General features: G+C 44.2%; 1 protein-coding gene across 1 annotated transcript; it reads right to left on the bottom strand.

Moving 5' to 3' along the window:
* Positions 1-1,064: 1,064 nt before the first annotated feature.
* Positions 1,065-14,081, bottom strand: LOC142257170 (indolethylamine N-methyltransferase-like). Its single transcript, XM_075329289.1, has 3 exons — positions 13,913-14,081; positions 8,844-9,051; positions 1,065-3,815 (listed from the first exon to the last, which is right to left on the bottom strand). The coding sequence occupies exons 1-3, from the start codon at positions 14,061-14,063 to the stop codon at positions 3,392-3,394; spliced, it is 783 nt and encodes a 260-aa protein (XP_075185404.1). The 5' UTR covers positions 14,064-14,081; the 3' UTR covers positions 1,065-3,391.
* Positions 14,082-16,847: the final 2,766 nt, after the last annotated feature.

The raw sequence follows: 16,847 nt of genomic DNA, 5'->3' as shown, positions 1-16,847 counted from the left end.
TTCATGCATGAGAGTAGACGCTCTGTGCACGTCCCTCTAGGCATCTCTCTGTCTATGCTAGGTGAGCGCTACCGGCAGGGTAGCGTTCTTATACCTTACAGCTTCGGCTGCGGTCTGTATCCTTACATGTTAGTGGAGCAGACATAGGCAGGTGCCTGAGGCACATGGTCCGGCTGGGCCTTGTGATTCTACTCGTAGGTGGACGTTGCCGCTAGGGTAACGTTCCTTATACTGCGTCTGGCAGTTGTTCGTATCCTCGCACACTAGGGGAGCGAACATAGGTAGGAGCTTTGTTCGGCTTATGCTGCTGTCCGTCTTTTTTGCACCACTAGTGGAGCGGACCTAGGCAGGTGCCATATCTAGTGGTTCGTGTCCTCGCACACTAGTGGAGCGAACGCAGGTAGGAGCTTTGTGCGGCTTACGCTGCTGTTCGTCTCCTGGCACCACTAGAGGAACGGACCTAGGTAGGTGCCATTTCACACTCACTGCTTTTGTCTCTGTGATCTTTAACAGAGATCATTCCACACACCCTCCAAGTAAGGGAGGAATTGCTTTATTTCCTAATTATATTCCTCTGTGAGTTTAACAGAGGTATTGCACTCTGCACTTGTGCTATTACTATTTACAGTGGCACACTTTTATACCCCTTATCCTCTGCCATAGTCTGCAGCAGAGTCTTTGCACGGTGGACCCTGACTGTCTGATATTCCTTTGGGTTTTATTATCAGACAGCCCCCCGTAACACATTCACACACCCATTTGTGTCTTTTGTGCATGTTATCAGGCCAAAATCACCAAGGAATGTGAACTTTTGATCAGGATCATTTGGATGTTTTTGGTTGTCATTATGATTTAAAAAGAGAAAACACAGTAGTTTGACAATAAATGGCTTCACCCAACCACTAACTATGAGTGGAAAAAAGGCCAAGAAAGCAAAAAATCTGCCGAGGCGTGTAAACTTTTGAGCACAGCTGTAGTTAGAATATTAGGCATCTACTCCCCTCTTGGATTATCACCTGTATTTTGTTCCTATGTGACATCTGTAGTACAGTAAACCATTGGTGCCTCGCTGTATCCCGTAGCGATATGGTGCTTTAATCATATAAATTATATTTCTCCTGAGATACATAATATACATTATGTAACAGTATCATGCCTTCATAGAAATGCGTATAATTATTTTATTATGCCATGTAATAAGATAAAGTTTAGTGTAATTGACATTGATACTGTCCAGTGATAACTTATCCGACATCACCATCTCTTGACAATGTTTTCTTATTGCAGCTTGTTTATCTAATGTTTCATTGGTTACAGTGCAATGAAAATTGTCCCACTAAGGCTTATGTAGTTACCCATCAGACCTTGCATGGGGTCTGCCCCTTCTTCTTCTTCAGCAGCCATATTAGTTACATGGACACAGACATTCTGCATGCTGATCATCTCTCCAGATCTCTGCTCTTTTATTTGCCTCTACATAGCACAGTCAGTGAGTTATGATCCCCTGGCTAGGGCTCATCAAATTGTATACTGTATTTGCTGTGTCCTGCATGTATTATCCTGTCATTATAGCTAATATGTAGTAGCAATGTAGTGCATTACACCAAATGTCTAATATCAAATGGAATGGTATGTAACTCAGATATGTTGTACTTATTATTTTCATTTATTTCTTGTAGTTTTACACTGATTTCTTTAATAAAAGTTGTAAAGGATCCCCAGCGTCCGAGTCAATGCATTGATGGGAAAGAGTTTAGCTGTCTGTCAACTCGTTCTTCCAAAGCACAGAGTGAGGGTGTCAGAACAAACACCTTTTATACTAAATGCTAAGAAATATATTTTATCTATATATATAATTGCCTTATGCTGTCTGTCTGGCTCCAAAATTGTGTCCTTACAGTGACAATCGTCGGATTGGCCTTTGGGTTCGGCCTGGCCCCCCCCACCACACGGATTGGCCGCTCGGCCTGGCCCCGCCCCCCGAATGGATTAAGCGTTTGGCCAGGCCCGCCCCCGCAAACGATGCCCGCTAGGCCACTCCCCCCGCACGCGATGCCCGCTAGGCCACGCCCCCGCACGATATGCCCGCTAGGCCATGCCCCCGCACGTGATGCCCGCTAGGCCACGCCCTCCGCACGTGATGCCCGCTAGGCCTCGCCCCCTCACACGTGATGCCCGCTATGCCACGCCCCCTCACACTATGCCCGCTAGGCCACGCCCCCTCACACTATGCCCGCTAGGCCACGCCCCCTCACACTATGCCCGCTCTGCCATGCCCTCCACACACCTCCACCCAGGACAACTCCTCCCATTATACTCCTCTTTCCCCAGGACTACTCCTCCCATTATACTCCTCCTATTATAAGCCTCCTATTATACTCCTCTCTGAGGGGTTCACAGCATGGGGGATGGAGCACGATGGAGGGTGCCCAGAATGGGGGGATGAAACACGATGGGGGGTGCACAGCATGGGGGATGGAGCACGATGGGGAGTTTGCAGCGTGGGGGATGGAGCATGATGGGGAGTGCAGCATGGGGGATGGAGCATGATGGAGAGTGCAGCATGGGGGATGGAGCACGATGGGGGTGCCCAGAATGGGGGGATGAAACACGATGGGGGTGCCCAGCATGGAGGATGGAGCACGATGAAGGGTGCGCAGCATGGGGGATGGAGCACGATGGGGGTGCGCAGCATAGGGGATGGAGCACGATGGGGGATGCGCAGCATGGGGGAAGGAGCACGATGAGGGGTGCAGCATGGGGGGTGGACCACGATGGGGGTGCACACCTCCCCCCAAAACACACATACACCGCCACACACGCACCACACAACACACTACACACACACTGGGAACCCCAAACACCGCCCTACACAGACACCCACACACAAACAGACAATGCTGCACACACACAACACACAAACACCGCGGTACACACAAATATATGCACATACCGCGCAACACACACATTGCACAAAACATGCCTGCCCCCAAAACACACACACGCACCCCACACACACACACACCCACACAAACCGTGCAACACACACAGCACCACACATACACAACGCTACAGACACACAGCGCTTCACAAACAATGCAACACACAATGCAACACACAAACAACACTGCTCTCACACCGCCCCACCCAGACAACACCCAGAACATTTACAGCGCCCTACACAAACACTGGCAACTACACACAACAACATCTATATATATATAACAAAAATCATACATTAACTACACAATATGTAAATTCTAGAATACCCGATGCGTTAGAATCGGGCCACCTTCTAGTATATATATGTGTATGTGTAGTTATTATATGATTTTTCTACTATAAAGCTTCACATAGGAATTCTTGGCATCCAGACCTAATTTATACGTTTCTACTTCTCTTTGTTAGCTGCAATGAATACGATGCCCTTGTAGTCAGTGAGGTCACTCACAGCCGTTCTCTTCTTAACCTGACAGTCATCAATAACAAAACCTTCTGCAACCAAAGCATTCTTGACCACATCCTCATCATAATAGAAAAGATGGAACTTGTCTTTCCCGATCGTAATATACGTGCCACCTAACATCCCCAAAACTATGAAGTGTCCTCCAGGTTTCAGCAACTTTGAGACCTTTCTAAGATAATTTTCAAAGTCATCTTGATTTTTGCTCGTAAATTCAAAGATCCAAGCAACGATGATGCAATCGGCCGGTGGTAGAGTTATCGGATCTACGATATTGTCATTCTTGAGGTCACATTTCATAACATGTCGAAGGGATGATCTCACTTTTCCACCCTTTTCCTGAAACTGGTCACTGAAATGGAAACATGAAGAAAGGGATTGTGTCATAGCCATTGCAAGTTGCAAAACATTAAAGCCCAATGGTTAGCATTAGACTATCGGTTTCCAGTTTTTGGGGAATGGCTTGAATTTAAGGTTCATGCTCTGGCTTTTGGATTTGAAAGCTATATTCACACTGTGTATAAGTGACGTGCCATGCATGCCCTGGGAGCGCCAGTACTATACATATACTAGAAGTATCCATAAGTCTGCATTAACTCAGCAGGGGTAAAGACAGTGTAATTTTGGCCTCTTTCAGAAAAACCTTTTTGTTTACAAACTGAATTTTTATTTAAGGATTTTTAGTTTACAGAACGCAAAACAGAGAACCTGTTATCAACATATATATATATACTGTAGGGTGGGGTTACAAAATAGAAAGGGAGATAATAGGGATAAGGAAAGGGCAATGAATTGGAAAATATTACATTGACAACAATATTCTAGTGAAAAGACTAAATATGCACTTTGTGATCATTTTTCAAAGTGGTAAGTGTGGACCAATACTGGCAAAATAAGGGCACTTCCCAGAAAAGAAATATGGATATTTGGGGTGAAGCGATTGGCATCTAAGTCTTGGAATTCATTGTAATCTCATGTCACATAACATCTATTTGTCATGGTCATCTCTTCTGTGACAAGCTTAGGTTTGGGCTCTCTCTCATACCATCTTAGATGATACACATTAAATGTGGTGCTTTTTAGGCACATGAGGGGTTAATGTCAGTTTTCTGTTGCAGGAGACTTCTCATTGCAGCTCAGCTGTTCCTGCTGATGTCCACTTCTGGCCTGGATAAAAACCCTCTGCTTCCAGCAGGTGGTGCTGGTTATTCAGCATCATTCTGGAGCCTGGCCCGGAGGTGGACAGACATATTCCTTTAGGTGCTGCAGTTATCTGGTGTTTGGTTCAGTGAAAGTAATCCCTGGTGTTGTTACTTTCCCTTTTCCTGTTTCTGCTCCTTTTCACCCCCATGTGTTTCCCCAGCTCTTGGTTTATGAGTGGTTGAGTGTAGTGGTTACCCCCTGTCTGTTGTTTTTTAGGGTAGGGGTTTGGGCGATCTCCATCCTGGTCAGTCCGCTTGGGTGGTGGGTGCAAAGGGTATATTGTCATCAGGACCAGGACAGGAGATAGGGAGAGGCTGGGGGTCCAGACCTTGCTACCTTCAAGCATACCTCTGTGTTGATAGTATGCCTAGGGTACCCCCCTAGCTTGAAGGTAAGCGTAGGGACCCTCCATGCAGTCACCCCTCCCTTCCAGTTACACAAGTTGTGACACTCTCTACACAGGCAAGAGATAGGGCCATTAAATCTTCTATCCTATTTAGGAGGGAGCTTATTATCGACATTTTATATCTACTGAGACTAGTAGGAAGCATAATAAACATAAAACTCTACATATCTTCATGATACGTTGGGTTGCCTAAGTACAGAGATTTGTAATAAATAGGGCAACTACTCCATATGTGTGTCATCATCCCCTACGGTGCCCCACACATCCTACATTTATCTGATACTGCAGGGTACCATCTATGTAATAATGCTGGTAAATGATACCATCTAGAAATTATCTTGAAGGAGGTTTCTTAGGATTTGGTTGCAACTGATCTCTTATGGGCCAATTGAAAGCACTTAGCCCATTGAGAGCTATCAAATGATTTTCCCAGTTCTTTTTGCCATGCCGAACAATATTATGGTCTGCTGCAACACTGAGCAATAATGCATCTATAGAGAAGAGAGATGGAGTGACAAGGAGGGAACAATGACAGACACAATTTTTCAAAGTTAGTGAACTCCCTGTGAAGTTACTTATTTTCTTTGTTATTGAATAAAAGTGATGTAGCTATCTGAAGTCATAAGTTGCTCTTGGAGGGATGGGGCTCTGTGTAATATCTCACTGAAAGGTCTTAGGGAAATTTTTGACAGAACATGGACAAATTGAAGAGGGAGGTATTTGTTTCTTCCCAGGAAATTTTAAAAGATGATCCTAGTAAAAAGGCAAAGTCATCTTAGATTGAAAATATTGGGCCAGTAGGGTCAATTAGAGACTTATTCTCGTTGCCAGGCCTCAAGGCCAAGATTCTAAAATATGTGCTAAACAACATATTACTAATGGAAATGGTAGCGGGATATAAGCACACTTGCACAGTGCTTTAAAACAGATGGAGACACAAAGTTTCCTCTTTTGATAGTGAAAAAGTCCACTACTCTACCATGAATTGCCACCATGTTATATTTTTACAATTTAGAACAGTGAGGTCTATTTATTTATTTATGACTAGTGATGGGCGATCCCCCTGATTTTTGGCATCGGGAGCCTCGCCTGAACATTTTGTAAAGATCGAGATTGGGATTGAAATAACGCAAACTTGCGCCCGGAATAAAAATAAAGAATATAGTTAATAATAAACATTGTCATTATAGTTACAGGTCCCGCCATGCGTCTTGCAGACTTTGTTTCCCGATGCTTCTGCTTCCGAGTCCGATCATTGCTGTTCCCCCAGGTTACAGGGCTTTCCGTGATGTCATAGCCATGTGACCAGTCTAGTGTGAATGTTGTACAGACATTGGCTTACAGACTAATCACATGGCTATGATGTAATAGAAGGTCCTGTTAACTGAACTTTGACTGTCACTGTGCGAGTGTCGCATCGCATCACCCAGCATGGCGCACACTCTTCCAACAGGAGAAGGTCGGCTGCATGTATTTCCATGGAGCTGAGGTGCTCCTGTCCAGAGAGCGTCAGGCCATACCGGCTGAAACCGATGTGAACAAGTGGAGTCATCCCCTCACTGTCAGCCTGCTTCTCGCTCTGTACAGCACAATGATGCAGAGCTGACATGGCTCTTCCTGCTTCTCTCTCTGTAGAGACGTTTGTCTGTACAGAGTGATGAAGCAGAGCTGACAATGATCTATCTGTTGACTATGTCGGACTAAGGATTTTTTTATAATAAAGATTGAGTCTCTAAATGTTTTTTGTTTTATTTCTAATAGAAAAAAATTTCTATATATTTTTTTTCATTGTTTATTACAAATTAATGGTGGCCATGTCTAATTTGGCGTGACACCATGAATTTCGGGCTTACTACCATCTGAGAATAGGAAGCTTGTATTAACACTTTTATTACCCAGCATGCCACCACCATCAGGGCCGCTGGACTAGCCGGGTAAAGCGCCTGGAAATGCACTAAAAAACACTGCGCCCTTTCCAGGGGCTGCTGCGAGCTGCCGAGAATCCCAGCCCCCAGCTGTTGGTATTTACCTGTCGATCAAAATACGACGGGAGCCCACACATTTTTTTTTAAATTGTTTTTTAAATATCTGTAACTGAGCATTTACGGCCACCTGCTACCGCCACTGGCACCCAAAACAGCTGATTGGAGGGGAGCTGTTTGTTATACCCCAATCGATCAGACATTAATATGCCATCATTGATATCAGACATTGAAATGCCTAAGGATATCAATGTTAAAGTAGTGGCCAACCCCTTTAGGTGTCACAATCTTGCTGAGGCCCCACAGCGTCTGTCTCCCCCCACACACCCCTGGGTCAAAAGGATAGAGGTTATTTATTGTGTCTATGGATGTATACAAAAACTGTGAGAAAAAGACAGAAAGGTTAAATAACCTTAACAAAAAAAGGCAGTAACAGAAAATCCACTGTTGAGGGTAAAACTAACTACATAACATAGAACCCAGCAAGAGGAAATCACTGATCTAGGAAGAAATGACATCCAGGCATCCTGAAGAGGGATGTTCCCATAGGAAATATAAATTTTAATTAAGTTTAACCAAATGGCTAATAACTATTTAATTGAGAGTACACATTGACTTTTAGAAACCTTAAATGGTTAACAGAGTGCTGTGGGATTTAATCAGAATGTAACAACAAATATCTCCACACACCTAGGCCTCTTTCATGCATGCTCCAATGTAGAAAAACAACAAAAAAGTGGGCCAACCCACATAAGCGTTTCACAGCTCTCCACACCAGTTTCCAGTGTGTGCATAGAAATGCCGGCACTGGGAAGAAAACACCAGAGAGGGTCCACCTGATGAGAGTTAAGGCCGCTTTACACGCTACGACATCGCTCGAGCGATCTCGTTGGGGTCACGGAATTTGTGACGCACATCCGGCCGCTTTAGCGATGTCATTGCATGTTACACCTATGAGCGATTTTGCATCATTCCCAATTATCGTTGCTGCTGCGTGTATGATGTAGTTCGTCGTTCCTGCGACAGCACACATTGCTATGTGTGACACCGCAGGAACGAGGAACCTCACCTTACCTGCAGCCGCCGGCAATGTGGAATGAAGTAGGTGGGCGGGATGTTACGTCCTGCTCATCTCCGCCCTCCGCTTCTATTGGGTGTCCGCTTAGTGACGTCACTGTGACGCCGAACGAAAGGCCCCCTTAGAAAGGAGGCGGTTTGCCGGTCACAACGACGTCACTAGGCAGGTAAGTAGTGTGATGGGTCTCAGCGATGTTGTGCGCCACGGGCAGCGATTTGCCTGTGTCACACAACCGATGGGGGCAGGTACCCACGCTAGCGATATCGGTACCGATATCGCAGCGTGTAAAGCGGCCTTTAGTAAAATAATGTCCCTCTGTCATGGGTGGTTGAGTAGAGGGGCTGCAGACTTTAGGGACAATACCTTATTATGTCCCGGTCCCCGCCATGTTGTCTGAGCCAATGAGTGTTACTTTATATTTCACTATATGGCTAACTAGTGTTATACGTGGAAGTATACGCAAAGCTACTGTATACTTATGGAGATCTCTGACCTGAACTGATTGTGATGTGATCACTGCCTTGCTGTATCCTTCGAGAATAACCAAACAATTAAGAATTTGGATCTTAATGGATAAAGGTAGACCTTTTTACTGACAGCTTAAATTTAATTTTCAATAGACTAATATTTCAAAATAAGATAGAAAAAAAGATATTGAATATTCTACATCTTTTCATATTATTTGTACAGGACCAGTACAATATATTTCACCTTTTTCCTTCTAGCTCTGCATGATGTTTCGCTGCATGGTCCCACTCAAATGCTCCTGTACGTTCGTCCACCCATCTTTTTAGCTCCATGATGCATCTGTCATTGGTCTTCAGCATGATGATGTGATCGAAAAAATCACATACTGGATAGAGATGATGAATCGTGGAACCTGCACTGAGCTCAATCAAGATGTCTCCTGTAATGTGACCTGTAAAAAAAAATGTCTAAATATTGTTATATGTATGCAATGGGTATTAGTACATGTCAAGTCCCATGACTTGGGAATTATTCATTGCTTTGCATTGCTATGTATTTTTTTCTATTGCTAGGCAGAAGCTTTGCCTTTCACTGTATTTTGTCCCTACTGTCTCCCTGTAGCTCTGTGATGTCAGTTTCCCCGCCCTTCTTCTCCATGTAGTGTTTGTTCCAACGTCTTATATGTAACATGCTTATACTCTCTTGAGAAAATTACTCTTTTTCACAGCAAAACGCATCCAAAAACGCACCAAATCGCGGTAAAAATGCATGCGTTTTTTGCCGCTTTTTATTGCCACGGGTGCGTTTTGTGCATTTTTAACGGCCAAAAACGCACAAAAATGCAGCGTGAAGAAAACGCAGCGTGTGCACATAGCCTAAGGTGTTTTATATTAAAGGGGGACCACTTTATTTAAAAAGGGTTCTCCATGTACTGGATAGCTCCTTTAAGGATGAAGAGGATGACTAAAGCATAACTCCCAAAATATATACACCTCACTTCATATTTTAAAATTGATTATGTACTTTTCTCCCAATAGCGCTCAGGCATCTTCCCCATGCCAAAAAGTTATTGATGGGCAGTGCTGCAGCTTTTCAACTCGCTTTATTCATCAGCCGAACAGCATCCAAACTCCGAACTCGAACAAGGATTTCCGTGAGAACTCCATGTTCAGGTTCATGCACTGGACACTTGGTGTCCGGTATGAATCCTGAACTTTACAGTTTGGTTTCGGTCATCCCTAATCATCATCTTTCTTTTGTAATTACCCCTATCATGGCTGGGTATCAAAACTGGGAGGGCGGGACCGCACACTATTTTTTGAAATGATTTATTTCAATGATTTTCAAAAAGTCACATGCGGTCCCTTTTATTTTGATACACAGCCAAGATAAGCACATGGCTGGGGGCTGCAGCCTGTAGCCAAATGCTTTATCTGTGCTGGGTGTCATAATATGGGAGGACTCAACGCCAATTGTTTTATTTATTTATTCTTACACCAATATAGACCAACAGACAGGGTCTGTTATTACAAAAAGTCAGACATGTTGACACAGAAGGTGGGGGCACTGTCTGACTGCGACCAATCACAGATGCGTGAGGTTAATGATCAGACCTGGAAATAGTATGAGCCGCAGGGAAGCAGTGTACAGCTCCGTGGCAAACTTGGTAAGTATAACATGCCTGATTTCCCCTTTTCTTCTTTTTTTAATTTACCTGAGTTGTTGGATCCAGATCATTAGCCGCAGTTCCCTGAGAGCTCCGGGCCTGTTGCTTGGGTAATTTTGAACTTGCACAGATCTGGACTTTTACGGTCCGTGTCTGCCCATCACTAGTTCCGAGTCTTGTAAAATAGCGACACAAACAAATATTTTGTTTTGATGAATTATCAAAATTTTTAACGACCAAGGACGTCTTGGTACGTCCCAAATCATTAAGGGGTAATTACCACCGGCTGCTGCCGTTAGCCGGTGATGATCCCTGCACATGTCTGCTGATTTGAATAGCAGACATGTGTGGCTATATGTTAACCTCTTAGATCGCACTGTCAAAATGTGACAGCACTATTTAATTGGCCGCGGCGGAGAATTTGCCTCTCTCCGCCACCAACGGAGGCCCCGTGCCATGAGCCAATGGGTGCCAAGGTAGCACAAGGTTATGTGATGACTCCTGTAGTTATCATGACATAGTTCCTATTACAGCCAGCAGAGGAGCGGCTGTAACAGGAGAGTAGCATTTCTTCTGGTCTGAGTTGTGTAGCTCTGATCAACAGCAATGAATCTACGATTAGACTGCTGATCCTTATAGCCCCCTCTCTGTCAAAATATAAAATCAATTAACCTGATTGGTAAACGGCATAGCGGCAAAAAAACTCCAAACACCAAAATTACGTTATTTGGTTGTAGCAAATTTTAAAGTGCGCATGAAGCCGGGTGTACGCGTCCTGGCTTCAAAGTTGTGTAGTGCGTATGACGCAAAGTATGGGATTATTTTATAACGCTACTGCTATGTTCTCAATTTTTAATATTTTTCAATAGATGTTTTTTTTTTATTTCTTTGCCTGCTTGCTGGACCTTCTTTTTTCCTTTGGTGTTTCTCTGTTGGTGAACTCTCGTTCTAGTCTGGAGCGAGATTATTAGGTGATTGCCTTGAAGCAGTGGATACATCCCTATTAGTGGTTAGCTGGCGTTTTTTCTTTTTTTGCATAATCAAAAAAAAACTGCAAGTTTGGTGTTACTGCAATTGTATTAAGCTGGAGAATCATATTACCTGCTCATTTTCACTGAGCAACTTATAACATAAGCACAAAACCAAAAAAACTATTGCGTAATTGCATTTTTTTTTTTTTACAATTTTCCCACACTTTGAACATGTTTCCTGTTTTCCAGGTAAAATGGATAAATTGATGGTGTTCTCAAAAGTACCACTCATCCTGCAAAAACACATGACTTCATGTTCTTTCGATTACAGAGGGGAAAACAATTCCACTATGAATCCCAAAGACCCTACACCAGTGATTGCTAACCTATGACACACGCGTCAAAAGAGACATGCCAGGCCATTTTTGCTGACATGCGCAGCAGGCGCAGGTGGCCACATCTTAATTTTTAAGCCAACCCGTGGCTGCCAGTGATTTAACTAGAACTGCGTATACAGCTAAGCTTTTCTGAAATGACCGGCCCGAGGGGGCCACACATGCAGTTCTAGTTAAATTTTTGTTCTGCATCGGGGTCCTGAGTGAGGCGTGCTTACGTACCACGCAGTGCATAACACACCTCTAAAGCCTGCTTTACATGGTACAATTACGCATACGATATCGTATGCGATCGTACCCGCTCCCATCGTATGTGCGGCACGTTCAATTTGTTGAACGTGTTGCACAAACGGTTATTTGCCGTCACATGTACTTACCCTTCCATACGACCTTGATGTGGGCGGCGAACGTCCACTTCCTGGAGTGGGAGGGACGTTCGACATCACATCGACGTCACATGGCAGCCGGCCAATAGAAGCGGAGCGGCAGAGATGAGCGGGACGTAAACATCCCGCCCAACTCCTTCCTTCCGCATAGCCGGCCGGGAGCCGCGGGACGCAGGTAAGATCTGTTCATCGTTCCCGGGGAGTCACACACTGCGATGTGTGCTACCTCGGGAACATTGAACAACCCGACGTTCAATTTTTAGTAATTGAACGACGTGTATGCGATGAACGTTTTAACGTTCAATCGCAATCTCACGTAGCTGTCACACGCTACAATATAACTTACGATGCCGGATGTGCGTCACTTACGACGTGACCCCGCCGACACATCGTAAGATATATTGTAGCATGTAAAGCCCGCTTAACCCAGGGGTCTCAAACACACGCCCCTGAGGCAGATTCTTGTGACCTGCAGGCCCCCTGATGATCATGGCCCTATGCAGGGGCAGCAGCCATCTGTGCTTTACTTCAGATGATTTCCGCTGCCGCGCACTGTCAGAAACTCTCTGCCAAGCTTCCCCAAAGAGAGCCACTGCCAAACAGAGGCCAGCAGGTGACATCGTTGTATGACGTCACCTGATGGTCTCTGATTTGCTGCCATTGGTAATACTCTGCAGAGAGTTCCTCCACTCGGCGACGGAAATCAACTGAAGTAAACAGCAGATGGCTGCAACTCCTGCATAGGGCCACACTCGTCAGGAGACCTACGGGCTGCAGGAAAGAGAACACCAAGGGAACGGAGGACAGGTGAGATGATTTTTTTTTATGTGTGTGTATATGAAAATGGCATAATGTGACACTGATAGTGGGCATTACTACAGGATGGGACTTTGCTAAAAGAAGGGGATAAGAATGGACACATACTACAAGGGTCCCAAGATGTGCACATTACTATAGAAGGCAAGGATAGGCACATTACTACAAGGGGGACAAGATGAGCACATTACTATAGAGGACAAGGATGGCACATTACTACAGGAGACAAGATGGGCACATTACTGCTGATCACAAGATGGGCACATTACTACAGGGGACAAGATGGGTAGTTTACTATAGGGGGCATGGATGAGCACATTACTATAGGAGACATGAATAAGCACATCACTACAGAGGACAAGATGGGCACATTAGTACAGAGGACAAGATGGGCATATTACTACAGAGGACAAGATGGGCACATTACTACAGGGGACAAGATGGGTACTTTACTACAGGGGACATGGATGAGCACATTACTATAGGAGACATGAATGAGCACATCACTACAGAGGACAAGATGGGCACATTACTACAGAGGACAATATGGCAAGACTGGCACATTATTATGACTGCTGTGAGGAGGGGGAGATGAGATAATGATTACTGGAGGGGAGGGGGAGTGGAAATAATGATTATCTCCTTTCCCACTCCCCAGAAGTCATTATCTTTTCTACCACTCCCCCCCAGAGGTCATGATAATGACTGCTGGGGGAGGGGAGAGGAGATAATTGTTATCTTCTCTCTCCCTTTCCTCCAGCCATCATTATTATATAACGTTTTGTTATTAGAGCTACAAATATCAAAAAAAATTTATTTTTTGAGAAGTGAAACACCTCCTGAGTTATGCTCATTTTGTTACGAATTTTGACACACCAATCTGCACAGGTTAACCCTACACTGTCAACATACTCAATGGCCAGAGCTTGGTTCAGCCTGCTCCACTAGATATCACTAAGTAGAATGTGTGCCCTTTTTTTCACTCAAACTAGTAAAAAGAAACCCTCTATTTTTCCAAATTTTATTATTTCCAAATGTTTAACATAGAAATCTGTAGATATATTAATAAGATACGTACCATCTGTGAAAGTTTTAGTAAGATTTTCAAGGGGAAATTTTATGGAATCGTCTCCAAAAACCATTTCAGGTTTATCTGAAAAATAACCTTCTAGACCTTTTCTGGAATCATATTCACCTTCATGGTAGATCTTATAGTTAGAGGAATCCATCTTCTAATCTTGTGTCACAGATGAGGTTTTTTTCTCTACGGCTCCACAGGTCTTTATATATGTTACAAAGCTTGTGAGCCCTAAGTTTACTATTTAGAGTCATGGGATCGGGCAGTCACATGGAAATTGTTTGAACTAATCTTTATATAAACAGTTCAGTTTTTGACTACGTGCAGCAAAAGGTTTTTCCAGCTAGATAAATTCGTTGAGATTTTTTACTTTGAAGACTCTTCTTGAAACTAGGGTGATTTTTCCTTGAAGTGGCTTTTTTAAGGGATTTTTTTGGTCATTTCTTGAGTGCATTTTCCAGCGTTTTTGATGGCGCATTTTTTACTGAGTTTTTCCAGATCTTTTTTTCAACTCCATTCAACAGTGAAGAGATTGTTAGCAATTTTTTAAACAAAATGATGGCAAAATCCTCAAAAAGATGCCCGGATATCTTTTGGGTGTTTTTTGAGCCTTGCTATAGACGGGTATTATATGTGTGGAGCATCTTCGGAACAGAAAATGCCTGAATAATGACCTGATCACTTCTTTTAGCCTCTTAGTGTCTTTGAAAACCATAAAGTGTAAATGTCATTTTGTTGAAAAAAAACCCCAAAAAAACAATCAAAAAAACATGTCTGTGCTGGTTGTTAGTGGGTCACATGGCAGCTAATATTATGCTTTTTTGTGCCATATGATATATTTTCTCTATTTTTTTGTGGTCTTTTAAAAACTGCCTTTGGGGGCTGAATGAGTGTGGTCAACATGCCTTTGTTACGCAGCTTACCTCACCTCCCATAATGCAATTCCCTCTCTTTAAATATATATATATATATATATATATATATATATATATATATATATATATTGTTCTATTCCATATGCATCTGTTACTTTTATCTATATTTTGTTTACCTCTCTATTCATCTCTCTCTACATACCATATTTTTTGGAAGACGTACTTTTCCTCCCAAAAATTTGGGACAAAAATGAGTGGTGCATCCAGCATCAGACTGTGAAAAACTGCCAGTAATACCAATCCTGCCTGGACTGAACTGCGTGCGCCGATTGATTCCCTGACTATCACAGTTCTGTCCATCACAGCTGCGGACAGGCCGGGCTGATCTCCGCAGCTAAGGTGAAAACTCCGGAGTTCAATGCAGGTAACCTCAGCCGGGACTGATTACTGGGTTGTGTCTGGTAATACCAGTCCTGGCTGCGGTTACCTGCATTCAGCTGCGGACAGGCCAGGCTGAGCTCTGCAGCTCAGGTGAGAGCTTTGGAGTTTAATGCAGGTAACCGCAGCCAGGACTGGTATTACTGGCAGTTTCTCTGGTATCCAGTCCGATGCTGGGTGCCTCTTATAATCCAAATGTAGTCTACGGGAGGTAGTGGAGAAGGGTAGCATGAGGCAGGGGCAATTCTGTTGGCTGCAGGTGCTGTGCTGGGGCTGTGCTGGAGTTGCGGGTGCTGTCCTGCAGTGGCTGTGCTGGGGCTGTGAGCGCTGTGCTGCAGTGGCTGTGCTGCAGTTGCGGGTGCTGTGCTGCAGTGGCTGTGCCGGGGCTGTGAGTGCTGTGCTGCAGTGGCTGTGCTGGAGTTGTGAGCGCTGTGTTGCAGTGGCTGTGCTGGAGTTGCGGGTGCTGTGCTGCAGTGGCTGTGCTGGGGCTGTGAGCGCTGTGCTGCAGAGGCAGTGCTGCAGTTGCGGGTGCTGTGCTGCAGTGGCTGTGCTGGGGCTGTGAATGCTGTACTGCAGTGGCTGTGCTGGAGTTGTGAGCGCTGTGCTGCAGTGGCTGTGCTGGAGTTGCGGGTGCTGTGCTGCAGTGGTTGTGCTGGAGTTGTGAGCGCTGTGCTGGAGTTGCGGGTTCTGCAGTGGCTGTGCTGGGCCTGCGGGTGCTGTGCTGCAGTGGCTGTGCTGGGCCTGCGGGTGCTGTGCTGCAGTGGCTGTGCTGGGGATGTGGGCACTGTGCTTATCTCATCTCCTTAATTTGAGTCACCATTTTATAATTCTATTGTATCTTGAAGTACCCCACCTCACTCATAAAGGCCACTCCTGTTTTTTTTTAGCTCTTTCAGGTTTGAGAACACTTTGTGCAAGTGATGTCTCTGAAGTAGCACAGTAGCAATGTTACATATGATGCAGATATGGATTAAAGCTTCTTAAAGCAAGGTCAACAAAACTAAATCCACAGTGCAATGGATCTCTACCTTTCCAAGACTATGCTATGCTCCACATTTATTACAGCAGTTTCTGGTGGAACATAGACGGAAAAGGCTCCTGTGAAGGAACAGCATATATTCTCTTTGCAGTCCAATAACTCATCTTAATGCACAAGTCCACCGGCTTTAGATTTGGTAGTCGTCGTCTTATCTCTTGGCTCCTGTGCGACAGCACAAATTGCACTAATGATATGTCCTCCCGTGATAGCAGTTATAGGCTTTTCAATTATGTACACATTGTTACCAATAGTTAATTCATTGAAATATGTTTTCTCTATGGAGTTAAATTCCAATTTGGAGATGCACCGAAAGCAGTTTACAAAACAGCAGTTTTCATCATCTGCTGTAGTTCAATTGCAACATTTCATGGCACAAGATATTGATTGAAAGTAGATATCTGTCACAATTAAATTTAATCTGATTTGATTTTGGTTACTTCTTGTATATACACACTTCAATATTGAAATTGAAACACCAAGATGGAACCAGAAGTACAACCATCCCTCCAAAGTGTGTCAGGAGCAGGGCCGCTGTCAGGGCATAACAACCATAACTAACGTATGAGGCCTGGTAAAGAGGGGG

This window comes from Anomaloglossus baeobatrachus, chromosome 11 (assembly GCF_048569485.1).
Source record: "Anomaloglossus baeobatrachus isolate aAnoBae1 chromosome 11, aAnoBae1.hap1, whole genome shotgun sequence".
NCBI lineage: Eukaryota > Metazoa > Chordata > Amphibia > Anura > Aromobatidae > Anomaloglossus > Anomaloglossus baeobatrachus.
This window is presented reverse-complemented; position numbering and strand designations above follow the sequence as displayed.